At 41.1% G+C, this 15,610-nt stretch overlaps 1 protein-coding gene and 1 pseudogene across 2 annotated transcripts in view; both read left to right on the plus strand.

Moving 5' to 3' along the window:
* TARS1 (threonyl-tRNA synthetase 1) overlaps positions 1–10,345 on the plus strand; it is a 38,107-nt gene extending 27,762 nt beyond the window's left edge. For both annotated transcript variants that reach the window (XM_028849367.2, XM_078004403.1), the window contains 2 exons: positions 9,145–9,259; positions 9,832–10,345. In XM_028849367.2, the coding sequence (XP_028705200.1) occupies positions 9,145–9,259; positions 9,832–9,980 (264 nt within the window). In that variant the 3' untranslated portion in view covers positions 9,981–10,345. The remainder of the gene's footprint in view (positions 1–9,144; positions 9,260–9,831) is intronic.
* On the plus strand, positions 1,506–2,978 carry LOC144341342 (NADH-ubiquinone oxidoreductase chain 4 pseudogene; annotated as a pseudogene).
* Positions 10,346–15,610: the final 5,265 nt, after the last annotated feature.

The following is a 15,610-nucleotide window of genomic DNA, read 5'->3' on the forward strand; positions in this document are numbered from 1 at the left end:
GTCCAAAAAAGCCTTCGGTATGGAATAGCATTATTTATCATCTCAGAAGTCTTCTTCTTCATTGGCTTCTTCTGAGCATTTTACCACTCAAGCCTCGCCCCAACACCTCACTTAGGGGGCCACTGACCACCAACAGGTATTACCCCTTTAAATCCCCTAGAAGTACCCCTCCTAAACACCTCTGTACTACTCGCATCAGGAGTTACAATTACCTGAGCCAACCACAGCCTCATAAATAGTAGCCGAAAACAAACAATTCAAGCCCTACTTATCACAATTTCACTGGGCATCTACTTCACCCTATTACAAATTTCAGAATACTTTGAAGCACCTTTTACTATCTCCGATGGTATCTGTGGTTCAACATTCTTCGTTGCTACAGGCTTCCACGGACTCCACGTTATCATTGGATCCACATTCCTCTTTATCTGCCTTATTCGCCAACTATTATACCACTTCACATCAAACCACCACTTTGGCTTTGAAGCCGCCGCCCGATATTGACACTTCGTAGACGTTGTCTGACTATTTCTCTATATCTCTATCTATTGATGAGGATCCTACTCTTTTAGTATAACTAGTACAATTGACTTCCAATCAATCAGTTTTGACAACATTCAAAAAAGAGTAATCAACCTAGTACTAGCCTTAACAATCAACACCCTTTTGACCCTGCTACTAATAATTATCATATTCTGATTGCCCCAGCTTAACTCCTATGCAGAAAAAACTAACCCCTACGAATGCGGATTTGATCCCCTAAGTCCTGCTCGTATCCCATTCTCAGTAAAGTTTTTCCTAGTCGCAATCACTTTCCTACTATTCGACCTGGAAATCTCTTTACTGCTATCCCTACCATGAGCCCTTCAAACAACAAATCTCCCAGTAATAATCAAATCATCTATCGCCTTTATTATTATCCTAATTCTTAGCTTAGCCTACGAATGAACTCAAAAAGGACTAGACTGAACCGAATTGGTAAGTAGTTTAAATAAAACAAATGATTGACTCATTAGATTATGATAACCATACTAACCAAATGACCCCCACCTACATAAACATTATACTAGTATTCACTATTTCACTTCTAGGCATATTAACCTACCGTTCACACCTAATAGCCTCTCTCCTTTGTCTAGAAGGAATGATAATATCACTCTTTATCATAACAGCCCTTATCGCCTCAAACATACACTTCCCCTTAGTCAACATTATACCCATCATCCTACTAGTATTTGCCGCTTGCGAAGCAGCAGTAGGTCTTGCCTTACTAATCTCAATCTCTAACACATATGGACTAGATTACATTCACAACCTAAACCTGCTTCAATGCTAAAAATAATCATCCCCACAACTATATTACTACCTATAACATGACTCTCCAAAAATAATACAATCTGAATCAACTTAACCATACACAGCCTAACTGTCAGCCTCATTCCCTTACTATTCTTCACCCAAACCAACAACCTCTTTAACTACTCAACTTACTTATCCTCTGATCCACTAACAACACCCCTCCTAATGCTAACTGCCTGACTTCTGCCTCTCATAATCATAGCAAGTCAATACCACCTATACAACGAACCCTCCTCACAAAAAAACTTTACCTTTCCATAATAATCTCCCTACAAATCACCTTAATTCTGACATTCATAGCTACAGAACTAATCATATTCTACATCCTATTTGAAACTACCCTCATTCCCACCCTAATCATCATCACTAAATGAGGTAATCAAGCAAAACGTATCAACGCAAGCACATATTTCCTATTCTATACATTAACCGGCTCTCTACCCCTACTCATTATATTAATCTATACCTACAACAACACAGGCTCATTGAACATTATACTACTAACACTCACAGACCAAAAACTAACAACCACCTGATCTCACAACTTTACCTGATTAGCATGCATAATAGCTTTCATGACAAAAATACCTCTATATGGCCTACACTTATGACTTCCTAAAGCCCATGTTGAAGCCCCCATTGCAGGTTCAATAGTCCTTGCCGCAGTACTCCTAAAACTGGGTGGCTACGGCATAATACGACTTACTTCCATTCTTAACCCCTTAACAGAATACATAGCCTACCCATTCCTCATGTTATCCCTATGAGGTATAATCATAACAAGCTTAATCTGTCTCCGACAGACAGACCTAAAATCACTCATCGCATACTCTTCTGTAAGCCATATAGCTCTAGTAATCATAGCCTCTCTCATCCAAACCCCCTGAAGCTTCTCTGGCGCAATTATTCTTATAATTGCCCATGGACTCACCTCCTCCATATATTTCTGCCTCGCTAACTCAAACTATGAGCGCACCCATAGCCGTATCATATTACTGTCCCGAGGACTTCAAATCCTATTCCCATTAATAACCTTTTGATGATTCACAGCAAACCTTACTAACCTTGCCCTACCCCCCACCATCAACCTACTAGGCGAGCTCTTCGTAATCGCAGCCTCATTTTCCTGATCCCATATCACTATTGCACTAACAGTACTCAATATACTAATTACAGCCCTCTACTCTCTCCACATGTTTATCACAATGCAACGAGGAACACTCACATACCATATAACCAACATAAAACCTCCCTTCACACGAGAAAATACACTAATATTCATACACCTCGCCCCAATTATTCTTCTATCCCTCAACCCCAATATCATCATAGGATTCACTCCTTGTAAATATAGTTTAATCAAAACATTAGATTGTGAACCTAACTTTAGAAGCTCACCACTTCTTATTTACCGAGAAAACCTGCAAGGACTGCTAATCCATGCCCCCGTACTTAAAATTACGGCTTTCTCAACTTTTAAAGGATAACAGCTATCCATTGGCCTTAGGAGCCAAAACACTGGTGCAACTCCAAATAAAAGTAATAAACATGCTCACTCCTATTATAATAACAACCCTCGCCTCCCTAATTCTTCCAATTCTCGCCACCCTCATCAACCCCAACAAAAAACACTCATACCCAAACTATGTAAAAACAACTGTAATATATGCTTTCATCACCAGCCTCCTTCCAACAACTCTATACATTTCCTCAAACCAAGAAACGACCATTTGAAGCTGACATTGAGTAGCAACTCAAACATTGGATCTAACACTAAGCTTTAAACTAGATTATTTTTCCATAATATTCATTCCAATTGCACTATTCATCACCTGATCCATTATAGAATTCTCACTATGGTACATAAGCTCGGATCCAAATATCAACCAATTCTTCAAATATCTCCTTATTTTCTTCACTGCTATACTAACCCTAGTTACTGCTAACAATCTCTTCCAACTCTTCATTGGTTGAGAGGGCGTAGGAATCGTGTCTTTCCTCCTAATCAGCTGATGACACGCTCGAACGGACGCCAACACAGCAGCCATCCAAGCAATTCTATACAACCGCATTGGCGACATTGGTCTTATCCTAGCTATAACATGATTCCTTCTGCACCACAACTCATGAGACTTTCAACAAATATTAATCCTAAATTCCACCTCAAACCTCCTTCCGCTGACTGGCCTCCTCCTAGGAGCAATAGGAAAATCAGCTCAATTCGGCCTTCACCCCTGACTACCCTCTGTAGGGTAGAAGGCCCAACTCCAGTCTCAGCTCTGCTTCACTCCAGCACTATAGTCGTCGCCGGAGTATTCCTACTCATTCGCTTCCATCCTTTTATAGAAAATAACACATTAATCCAAAACCTTACATTATGCCTAGGAGCCATTACTACCCTATTCACAGCCATCTGCGCCCTCACACAAAACGACATTAAAAAAATCGTAGCCTTCTCCACCTCAAGTCAACTAGGCCTAATAATAGTTACCATTGGCATTAACCAACCACACCTAGCATTCCTACACATCTGCACCCACGCCTTCTTCAAAGCTATACATTTTATATGCTCCGGATCCATCATTCATAACCTAAACAACGAACAAGACATCCGAAAAATAGGAGGTCTATTTAAAATAATACCCCTCACCTCAACCTCCCTAACTATTGGCAACCTAACACTCACAGGAATACCTTTCCTCACAGGCTTCTACTCCAAAGACCTTATTATCGAAGCCACAAATACGTCATATACCAACGCCTGAGCCCTATTTATTACTCTCATTGCCACCTCCTTAACAAGCGCCTACAGTACTCGAACTATTCTCCTCACCCTAACAGGACAACCACGCTTCCCAGCCTTAATAAACATTAACGAAAACAACCCCGCCTTGCTAAACCCAATTAAACGCCTCACAGTAGGCAGTATAATTACAGGATTCCTTATTACCAATAACATCCCCCCTACCTTACTCCCCCAACCAACAATACCTCTCCATCTAAAACTCTCAGCCCTATACGCAACTGCCCTAGGCTTCCTAATAGCCCTAGACCTTACTCTTATAACGAATAAACTAAAAGTAAAAAACCCATCACAAACATTCAAATTCTCCAACATACTAGGATATTATCCCACCACAGTTCACCGTATGATTCCCTATCAAAACCTACTTATAAGTCAAAACCTAGCCCTCCTTCTATTAGACTCAACATGACTAGAGAAATCTATACCTAAAATAATCTCACACACACATATTACTGCTTCTATAACTATAACCACCCAAAAAGGCATAATCAAGCTCTATTTCCTCTCTTTCCTCATTCCCCTTATCCTGACTATACTTCTAATAATATAACCTATTACCTCGAGTAATTTCAATCACAATATATACACCAACAAACAACGTTCAACCAGCAACCACCACTAACCAACGCCCATAATCATATAAAGCACCAGCACCAATAGAATCACCTCGAATTAACCCTGACCCCTCCCCCTCAAAAATCACCCAATTACCCATATCATTAAAATTAACCACCACCACTACTTCATCTAAATTTAAAACCCATAAAACTAACCCCATCTCCATCATTAACCCTATTAAAAAACCCCCTAGAACCTCAAGCCCTGAACCCCATGTCTCAGGATATTCTTCAATGGCCATTGCTGTAGTATAACCAAAAACAACCATTATACCTCCTAAATAAACTAAAAACATCATTAAACCCATATAAGCCCCCCCATAACTTAAAACAATCACACAACCAATCACACCACTAACAATCAACGCTAAACCCCCATAAATAGGAGAAGGCTTAGAAGAAAAACCTACAAACCCCATAACCAATGGTACACTTAATGTAAATAAAATATGTCATTGCTTCCATATGGACTCCAACCATAACCAATGATATGAAAAACCATCGTTGTACTTCAACTATAAAAGCTCCAATGATTCCAATACGTAAATCCAACCCAATCATAAAAGTAATCAACCACTCCCTCATTGACCTACCTACCCCATCCAATATTTCCATGTGATGAAACTTTGGCTCACTCCTCGCAACCTGCTTAATTCTACAAATTATCACAGGTCTATTCTTAGCAATACACTACTCACCAGATACCTCCTCTGCATTTTCCTCAATCGCACATATCACTCGAGACGTAAATTATGGCTGAACCACCCGCTACCTCCATGCTAACGGCGCCTCTATACTTTTTATCTGCCTCTTTCTACATGTAGGTCGAGGCCTCTACTACGGCTCATATCTTCTCTTAGAAACCTGAAACATTGGCATTACACTCCTTCTCATAACTATAGCAACAGCTTTCATGGGCTACGTACTCCCATGGGGCCAAATGTCATTCTGGGGGGCAACAGTAATCACAAACCTACTATCAGCAGTACCATATATCGGAACTAACCTTGTTCAGTGAGTCTGAGGTGGGTATGCCATTGATAGCCCCACCCTTACACGATTCTTCACCCTACATTTTATCCTACCTTTCATCATCGTCGCCCTCACAACCGTACACTTACTATTTCTACACGAAACAGGATCAAACAACCCTTGTGGAATCTCTTCTGACTCAGACAAAATCACCTTTCACCCCTACTACACAATTAAAGATATCCTAGGCCTAGTCCTCCTTCTCTTTATTCTAATAACATTAGTACTACTCTCACCCGACCTCCTAAGCGACCCAGACAATTACACTCCAGCCAATCCACTAAACACCCCTCCACATATCAAACCAGAATGATATTTTCTATTCGCATACGCAATCCTACGATCTGTCCCCAATAAATTAGGGGGCGTATTAGCACTCTTCCTATCAATTCTCATTCTAGCAGTCATCCCCATACTCCACAAATCCAAACAACAGAGCATAATATTCCGCCCACTCAGCCAATTCCTATTCTGATTCCTAATCACAATCCTACTAACCCTAACCTGAATTGGAAGCCAACCAATAATCCAGCCCCTTATTACCATTGGCCAAATAGCATCCGCAATATACTTCATCACAATTCTAATCCTAATACCATTGACCTCCCTAATCGAAAACAACTTACTCAAATGAGCTTGCCCTTATAGTATAAATTAATATACTGGCCTTGTAAACCAGAAATGGAACATTCTCCCTAGGGCAATCAGAAAGAAAGTACTTAACTCCACCACCAACACCCAAAACTGGCGTTCTAACTTAAACTACTTTCTGTATTTTATGTTGTACAAACTTCACAATGCAATTTTAGCATTAATCCACTTCCAATGCTACTATGTAATTCGTGCATTACTGCTAGCCAACACGCATAATATATAGTACTATATATGTTTAACTGTACATAGCACATGCCATTACATATTTACCAACCATCCTCGAAAGACATGCTTATAAGCAAGGACCCTAATGAGTACTTCACCAATAGTACATAACTGCAACACCCCAAAGTCCAAGTATTTCCCTACGAATATCAACCAAACCAATCCATGGTAGTCGTCCATGAGACATTAAGTCGTTCATCGAACATAGCACATACTAATTAAACAATCCTCCTCACTACGGATGCCCCCCCTCACTTAGGAATCCCTTGTTCACCATCCTCCGTGAAATCAATATCCCGCACGAGCAGTGCTACTCTCCTCGCTCCAGGCCCATAACTCGTGGGGGTAGCTATAACTGAACTGTATCCGGCATCTGGTTCTTACCTCAGGGCCATAACAACCAACATCGCCCACACGTTCCCCTTAAATAAGACATCTCGATGGATCACGGGTCTATCACCCTATTAACCAGTCACGGGAGCTCTCCATGCATTTGGTATCTTTTATCTCTGGTCCGCACGCAACCCCATCGGAGAATGCTGACTCCCACCACATCCCGTCCTGAATGCGCCTGTCTTTGATTCCTAGTACATACAGTTGTTGATCGCACCTACGTTCAATATTCTAGTTCCACGCAAACATCAGCAAGGTACTATTTAATTCATGCTTGTAAGACATACCAATTATCGACTCCACAATAACGCCTCCACCATACTATAAAACCACAATAAAAATCCCATCAAACCCCCCCACCCCCATCTCTGACCTTCATCCAAAACCCGCTTTTGCCAAACCCCAAAAACAAAAGCTTCAGTTTACCCGGCCAAAGCTTGTATTTTCATCTTTTAGGTGTGCACAACTTCAACTGCCATTCCCTCAACTAATAAATATTTACTTCATAAAACGCTCTTTACACCAACCTATAACTCCCTCTCACCCCAAAGAAGCCACTCCCCTAATCACACTCACATCTCCGTTTATGTAGCTTAAACCCGCCTAAAGCAAGACACTGAAAATGCCTAGATGGGCTTGCACACCCCATAAACAGATAGGTTTGGTCCTGGCCTTTCTATTGGCCCTTAGCAAGATTACACATGCAAGCATCCCCGCACCGGTGAAGACGCCCTATAAATCACCATGATAAAGAGGAGCAAGTATCAAGCACGCACACGCAGCTCAAAACACTTTGCCTAGCCACACCCCCACGGGAGACAGCAGTGACGAATCTTTAGCAATAAACGAAAGTTTAACTAAGCTATGCTATATTAAGGGTTGGTCAATTTCGTGCCAGCTACCGCGGTCATACGATTAACCCTAGCCAATAGAGACCGGCGTAGAGGGTGTTTAAGATCTGATACAATAAAGCTAAACTCCATCTAAACTGTAAAACCCTAGCTGATGTAAAATAAACTACGAAAGTGGCTTTAAGACTTCTGAACACACAATAGCTAAGGCCCAAACTGGGATTAGACACCCTACTATGCTTAGCCCTAAAACTCAATAGTTAAATAACAAAACTACTCGCCAGAATACTACAAGCAACAGCTTAAAACTCAAAGGACTTGACGGTGCTTTACATCCCCCTAGAGGAGCCTGTTCCGTAATCGATAAACCCCGATCCACCCCACCCTCTCTTGCTCAGCCTATATACTGCCATCTTCAGCAAACCCTGATGAAGGTCACAAAGTGAGCGCAAATGCCCTCCACCGCAAAAACGTTAGGTCAAGGTGTAGCCCATGAGATGGTAAAAAATGGGCTACATTTTTTACCTCAGAAAACCCCACGATAACTCTTATGAAATTCTCAGGTGATCCGCCCGCCTCGGCCTCCCAAAGTGCTGGGATTACAGGCATGAGCCACCACGCCCGGCGAAACATTTTTTATACTCATTGTTACTTTGTTCTAATCTAAATTACTTTTAGACTATTAAATATTATTCTATTTTGAAGTTAAGGGACTAATGCCTATGATAACCTGGTAAACTTTCTGATACTCAGAAGTTAAGATTTATTCAGTTGAAGATCATTTTTTTCAGGTGTTGATCATGTGATATTTTTCATATCTGTAATCTGAGGTTCATATGAAATGATAGTGAAATAAAATTATTCATTTAGGTCTTTTTGTCATGTTAATAGGTTATGTTAATGGGAAGTTTAGTTAATGTAAAATTAATAAAATGTAATCTAGTATATTGCTTTTTTGGAAAAGAAGAACACTGAAGATATTGTTTACTTAATACACATGACCTGAGGTAATAAAGAGGAGCTAGCCTTTTTCTCAAAAGGGGGGGGAAAATGGCAGTGAATAATATTATCTAAGACAGTTTTGCCAGCTTTAAATTGCTGGAAGTTCACCCAGGAAGTCCTGATCCCTATGTTCAGTAAAATCATGTAAGATCAAAATATAATTCTAATTTTAGATCTGACAAATTCTGTATCTCTGTTACAATAGGTACGGCAACAATTCCATGATGCCAAATTCATGGCAGACATTGATCTGGATCCAGGTTGTACATTGAATAAGAAGATTCGAAATGCACAGTTAGCACAGTATAACTTCATTTTAGGTAAGAATGGAAACTTAACAAAGAAAATTTGCCAGACATCAGGAAAATCTACTGAAACCTTGAGACAGACTTAAGTGAATTGTAATCAAGAATTTAGTTCCTTCCAGTCCTGATTTTTTTCTATTATATATTTTAATACATAATAACTATAAAAATAGGCTCATGCATACATACTGGTTTTTTTTGGTTTTTTTCACTTAAATAATCATGGATGTTTGTGAAAAAATATTTTGCTATTATATCAAGGATGAAGACACATTGTTTTAAATACATCTGTTTGATTACTTTCTCAAGATAATTCCTCATGTGGAATTACTTGAAAAAGATATTCATGATGTTTAGGGTTTTATTATTATTTTAAGTTGTCTAGATTGACTCAATAAGCACAGTAGTAGTTTTAGATATTGCAAAGAGTTTCTTTTAAATATTAATACTTGGTCACTTGTACCTTTTAATGTGTCAGAAGCTATGGGGTAGCTTTTGGGTCCTAGGATCATTTCTTTTCAGATGTTCAGTGTGAATCCTTCCATATCTTAGATTAAGTCTGACAAAGCTTTGTGTATTTGTTTTAGTTGTTGGTGAAAAAGAGAAAATCAGTGGCACTGTTAATATCCGCACAAGAGACAATAAGGTCCACGGGGAACGCACCATTTCTGAAACTATGGAGCGGCTACAGCAGCTCAAGGAGTCCCGCAGCAAACAGGCAGAAGAAGAATTTTAATGAAAAAATTGCCCAGATTGGCCCCATGGAAAAGGAGGAGCAGTGTTTCCATAACATTGACTTTATACTCTGAAAATGTCAATTTATGTTGAACTTGAAGGAGTTTGGCAGAGTCCGAGTAGGTCAACCTGCAGGCGTAACTATTTTTGACCTAGTCAGTTTTTAAACAATGTGCATTTGAAGGAGTTAATTAAAAGAGCCAATAAAATGATTTTACTCATTCAGTATCTGAGTACTGGAAATGCTTTAGTATAATGAGGGAGAACTTTTTTGTAAATTTAATGCAATTGAAAAAGTTTTAAATTCAATTAAGATAACTAGAATTGGATTATGGTATAAAAATAAAAAAAAAATTATTCATATCAGTTTCAAGACTGCTCTGTCCCTGTCATGTACACATACATGCCTAAGACAAATCATGTGGTTCAGTATTTATCTTCACAGTTTTACAGCAAATATGCTGCAGGGTGGGTGGAGACAGGGTAGGTCTGCAGCACCATAATGCTGTTCATAAACTGGATGTGAGCTGGGTGCTGGCTTCTCAGGATAAACACCTTTGGGAGTGTCATTTTTACTTAATGTTGGACATCTTTTCAAACAAAAACTACCATGGATCTATTATAAAGTAGATTTGACAAATGTTTAAGATAAAACATGGGTCTTCAGAGAAATATCTGTTTATGGCAGACTGTTCTGGACCATAGAATCACTTGTTTTACAAATTCCCTGTTTCCTCATGTGGGATCATTTTCAAAATCTTCTACCAATAAATGGTGATTGAGAGGATAGCACAAAGTAAATAATTTCTTATGTGGATAAATATTCATTCCTCCTTGATATAATGATGTTTTAAAAGCAACATCTTTTTTTAATTTTTTTTGAGACAAGATCCTTTGTCGCGCAGGCTGGAGTGCAGTGCCACGATCTCGGCTCACTGCAACCTCGGCCTCCCAAGTAGCTGGGACTACAGACATGTGCCACCATGCCTGGCTAATGTTTGTATTTTCTATAGAGATGGTTTCATCATGTTGCCCAGGCTGGTATCAAACTCCTAGATAAAAGAGATCCACCTGCCTCCGCCTCCCAAAGTGCTGGGATTACAGGCATGAGCCACCATGCCCAGCCTGAAAAGCAACATCTCGTCAGTGCTATAATCTCAAAGAGCTTGTTTGCAAGGTGTGATGGTTAATACTAGGTGTCAACTTGATTGGATTGAAGGATGCCTTTATTGTTTCTGGGTGTGTTTGTGAGGGTGTTGCCAGAGAGACTGACATTTGAGTCAATGGCCTGGGAGAGGCAGACACACCCTCCATGTGGGTGGGCAAAATCCAGTCAGCTGCCAGTGCAGCTAGAACAAAGCAGGTGGAAGAAGGTGGAATTGGCTTGCTGTCTTCTGGCTTTCATCTTTCTCCTGTCCTGGATGATTCTGCCCTTGGACATCAGACTCCAGGTTCTTTAGCTTTTGGACTCTTGGACTTATACCCATGGTTTGCCAGGGGCCCTCTGGCCTTTGGCCATTGACCAGAGGTTGCACTGTTGGCTTCCCTGCTTTTGAGACTTTGGACTTGGACTGAACCATTACTGGCTTCCTTGCTCCTCAACTTGCAGACGGCCTATCATGGGACTTCACCATGTGCTTATGTGAGTCAATTCTTAATAAATTTCCTTTCATATATACATATATCCTGTTAGTTCTGTGCCTCTGGAGAACCCTGACTAACACACATGGGTCACTTCAAAGAGAAGCTAATTTACATAGATTAATTTTCACTTTAATAAAGGAGCTAAGATCTTTAATCATAGAGGGGTTTTCTTTTGAAACTTTGTAATTAAGCCTTGCTTCCAAATAGCTTCAAAATTAGCTTTTGATAGAGTTGTAATTTTTATGTGTCTGAAGGAAATTTTTTTTTTTTTTTTTTTTTTTTTTTTTTTTTTTGAGACGGAGTCTCGCTCTGTCGCCCAGGCTGGAGTGCAGTGGCCGGATCTCAGCTCACTGCAAGCTCTGCCTCCCGGGTTTACGCCATTCTCCTGCCTCAGCCTCCCGAGTAGCTGGGACTACAGGCGCCCGCCACCTCGCCCGGCTAGATTTTTGTATTTTTAGTAGAGACGGGGTTTCACCATGTTAGCCAGGATGGTCTCAATCTCCTGACCTTGTGATCCGCCCGTCTCGGCCTCCCAAAGTGCTGGGATTACAGGCTTGAGCCACCGCGCCCGGCCAGAAATTTAATTTTATACTTAAACCAGACTCAACATTTAGAGAAGCTTTACAAATCGTTCAAAACTTGGGATAAAAAAATATAATAAAGGCATAGTTTAGTGGGACTGGAAATCAAAGGTTTCTTTTGATCTAACTAACACCTACTTAGCTTAGTCCTCACTTCTAGTGGAATCATTAGAGGGCCACTGTCTTGATGGGAGGGTTCTTGTGTTGTTTTTGTTTTTTTTGAGAAAGGGTCTTGCTCTGTCACCAAAGCTGGAGAGAGCAGTGGCACAATCAGGGCTCACTGCTGCTTTGAACTCCCGGGTTCAAGTGGTCTCCCACACGGCAGCCTCCCATGTACCTGAGACTGCAGGTACATGCCACCACACTTGGCTAACTTTTAATTTTTTTATTTCTTGTAGAGATGAGGTTCTTACTATGTTGCCCAGGCTGGTCTCAAACTCGTTGGCTCAAGCAGTCTTCCTGCCTCAGCCCCCCAAAGTGCTGTGATTACAGGTGTGAGCCACGACACCCAGGGACCACTCTCTAAGAGCGATTATAATTGTGGGTTTACCCCATCAAAGCTCTTATCTGTAATTTTATTTTCTTTCCTTTCCTGGAGAGCAGAGACTGGTCTACTTACAGTTCTTCATTCATCTGTTCTGGCATATAACTTGAAGATTTGAAAGAACCCAATTGTTAAAGCTTTCTTGAGCATCTAATCTATTGTGAGTTATATGGTCTTGGTAATTAAATAAACAGGAACAATTTGAGAAAAAATACGTGCAACTGCCATGTGACAAAATCTGTAAAGACAGATTTTGTGAAGTAAAGAGGTCAAACTGAAACCAGATTGTCACAAAAGTGATGATCAGGGCAGGAAATTTGGGAAACAAGATTAAGGCTTGCCAGAAATACAGAGCAGTGATGTTAAGAAGGTATAAGGGAAAAGGGTGAAGTTACCTGGAATGATGGGCTGAGTTCAGAATCTTGTGTACTTAGGAATCTTGTTTCAGTTCCTCACCTTTACTACAGCAATAGACACCTGCACCTCATCTCAGGTCCCCTGCTCTGTGACTAGTAGACAAATGCTTCTCAAATGACAACGGCTATATGAATCACCAGGAGATGGCGTTAAAATGCAGGCTGATTCTGTAGGTCTGGGCTGGATTGGAGACACTGCATTAACAAGCTCCCAGCTGATGTTGAGAAACATACTTTGAATAGAAGGCTCTCATCCCCACTCTGTCCTTATTCTGTTCTGCCTTTAAAAAAAAAAGGAGATCAAATAGGGAAAAAAGGCTTATAAGGAAACCAACTTTTTGTCCTTTTGACCTCCATCTCTCTTCCTCTTACTGAGGCAACCACTTTCAGACACGCTGGTGTATATCTCTTTTCCTATCTCTAAATACTATTGCAATCTCATGATTTTTAATAGAGATGCCCAGGCCACAACGTGGTGGCTCATAGCTCACTGCAACCTCGAACTCCTAGCTCAAGCAGCCCTCCTGCCTCAGCCTCCCAAATAGCTGGGACTACAGGTATATACCACTATGCCTGGCTAATTTTTTTGACTTTTTATTTATAGAGATGGGATCTCACTGTATTGTCCAGGCCAGTGTTGAACTCCTGGCCGCAAATGATTTTCCCACTTCAGCTCCCAACATAGTTGGGATTACAGGAGTGAGCCACCACGCCTGATTGTTGCTGTCTCTTTTCATTACTCTTTTTTTTTTTTTTTTTTTTTTTTGACACGGAGTCTCCTCTGTCACCCAGGCTGGAGTGCAGTGGTGTGGTCTCGGCTCACCGCAAGCTCCGCCTTCTGGGTTCATGCCATTCTCTTGCCTCAGCCTCCCGAGCCTACAGGTGCCTGCCACCAGGCCCGGCTAATTTTTTGTATTTTTAGTAGAGACAGGGTTTCACCATGGTCTCGATCTCCTGACCTTGTGATCCGCCTGCCTCGGCCTCCCAAAGTGCTGGGATTACAGGCGTGAGCCACTGCGCCCGGCCTTCATTACTCTTAGAACCCCTCTCTTGACTTCCTGTTTCAGAAAATGAGGAATTTATTTCACAATCCATTTCTTCCCTCCATCCTTTTAATGTCATATGTCAACTTTTTGTGAAATCCGTATTAGGTGTCTTTGTTATTATGACCATAAATATTATGCTCTAATAAGCCACATAGTATTCTATGATTACATTTTTTTAGTACTTTTCTGTATGTGTTATTGTAGTTAATAATTATTCTTTTCTTTTAAAATGTTTTCTTTAGGCCAGGCATGGTGGCTCGTGTCTATAATGCCAGCACTTTGGGAGACCAAAGTGGGTGGATCACTTGAGGTCAGGAGTTCAACACCAGCCTGGCCAACTTGGTGAATCCTTGTCTCTACCCAAAATATAAAAATTAGCCAGGCCATGGTGGCGCATGTCTGTAACCCCAGCTACTTAGGAGGCTGAGGCAGGAGAATCGCTTGGACCTAGGAGGCAGAAGTTGCAGTGAGCCGAGATTATGCCACTTCACTCCAGCCTGGGTGACAGAGTGAGACCTTGTCTCAAAAATAAAAAATAGGCTGGGCGTGGTGGCTCAAGCCTGTAATCCCAGCACTTCAGGAGGCTGAGACAGGTGGATCATGAGGTCAGGAGATCGAGACCACCCTGGCTAACACGGTGAAACCCCGTCTCTACTAATAAATACAAAAAACTAGCCGGGCGAGGTGGCGGGCGCCTGTGGTCCCAGCTACTCAGGAGGCTGAGGCAGGAGAATGGCATAAACCCGCGGAGCTTACAGTGAGCTGAGATCCGGCCACTGCACTCCAGCCTGGGCGACAGAGCCAGACTCCTTCTCAAAAAAGAAAAAAAACAATATTTTGGGGTAGGGTTCTTGGGAAGAACCAAACTATGCACAACTTCTAATCACCTTCAAAACCATGAAAATGAAAACCACAGGTTAATGGACAAGAACAGGGTGATAGAGTTTGGAGTATTGATGATGTGGTAGATGCACTGAACCTACCTGGACTGCCTAATTCTGCATTTTTATATGACAGAAAAAACCCAATTAGATTGAATTACTGTGGTCAGATTTCTGGTCCAAAGATGGACAGCTGCTTCTGTCTTTGTTTCAAGATTAATTTTGAGCAAACAGGATTGAAATTCCTCTGCCACAGCTGGGCCCAGTGGCTCCCAGCTATAGTCCCAGCTTCTCAGACCACTGAGGTGGGGGGATTGCTTGAGCTCAGGAGTTCCAGGGTATAGTGAGCTATGATTGCACCTCTGAACTCCAGCCTGGGTGACAGAGATCCTGTCTCTTAAAAAAATTGGAAATTAAAATTTTAAAAAGTTGTATTAGTTCGTTCTCATGCTGCTACGAATAAATATATGAGACTGAGTAATTTATAAAGCAAAGAGTTTTAATTGACTCACAGTTCTG

Source organism: Macaca mulatta, chromosome 6 (assembly GCF_049350105.2).
Source record: "Macaca mulatta isolate MMU2019108-1 chromosome 6, T2T-MMU8v2.0, whole genome shotgun sequence".
Lineage (NCBI taxonomy): Eukaryota > Metazoa > Chordata > Mammalia > Primates > Cercopithecidae > Macaca > Macaca mulatta.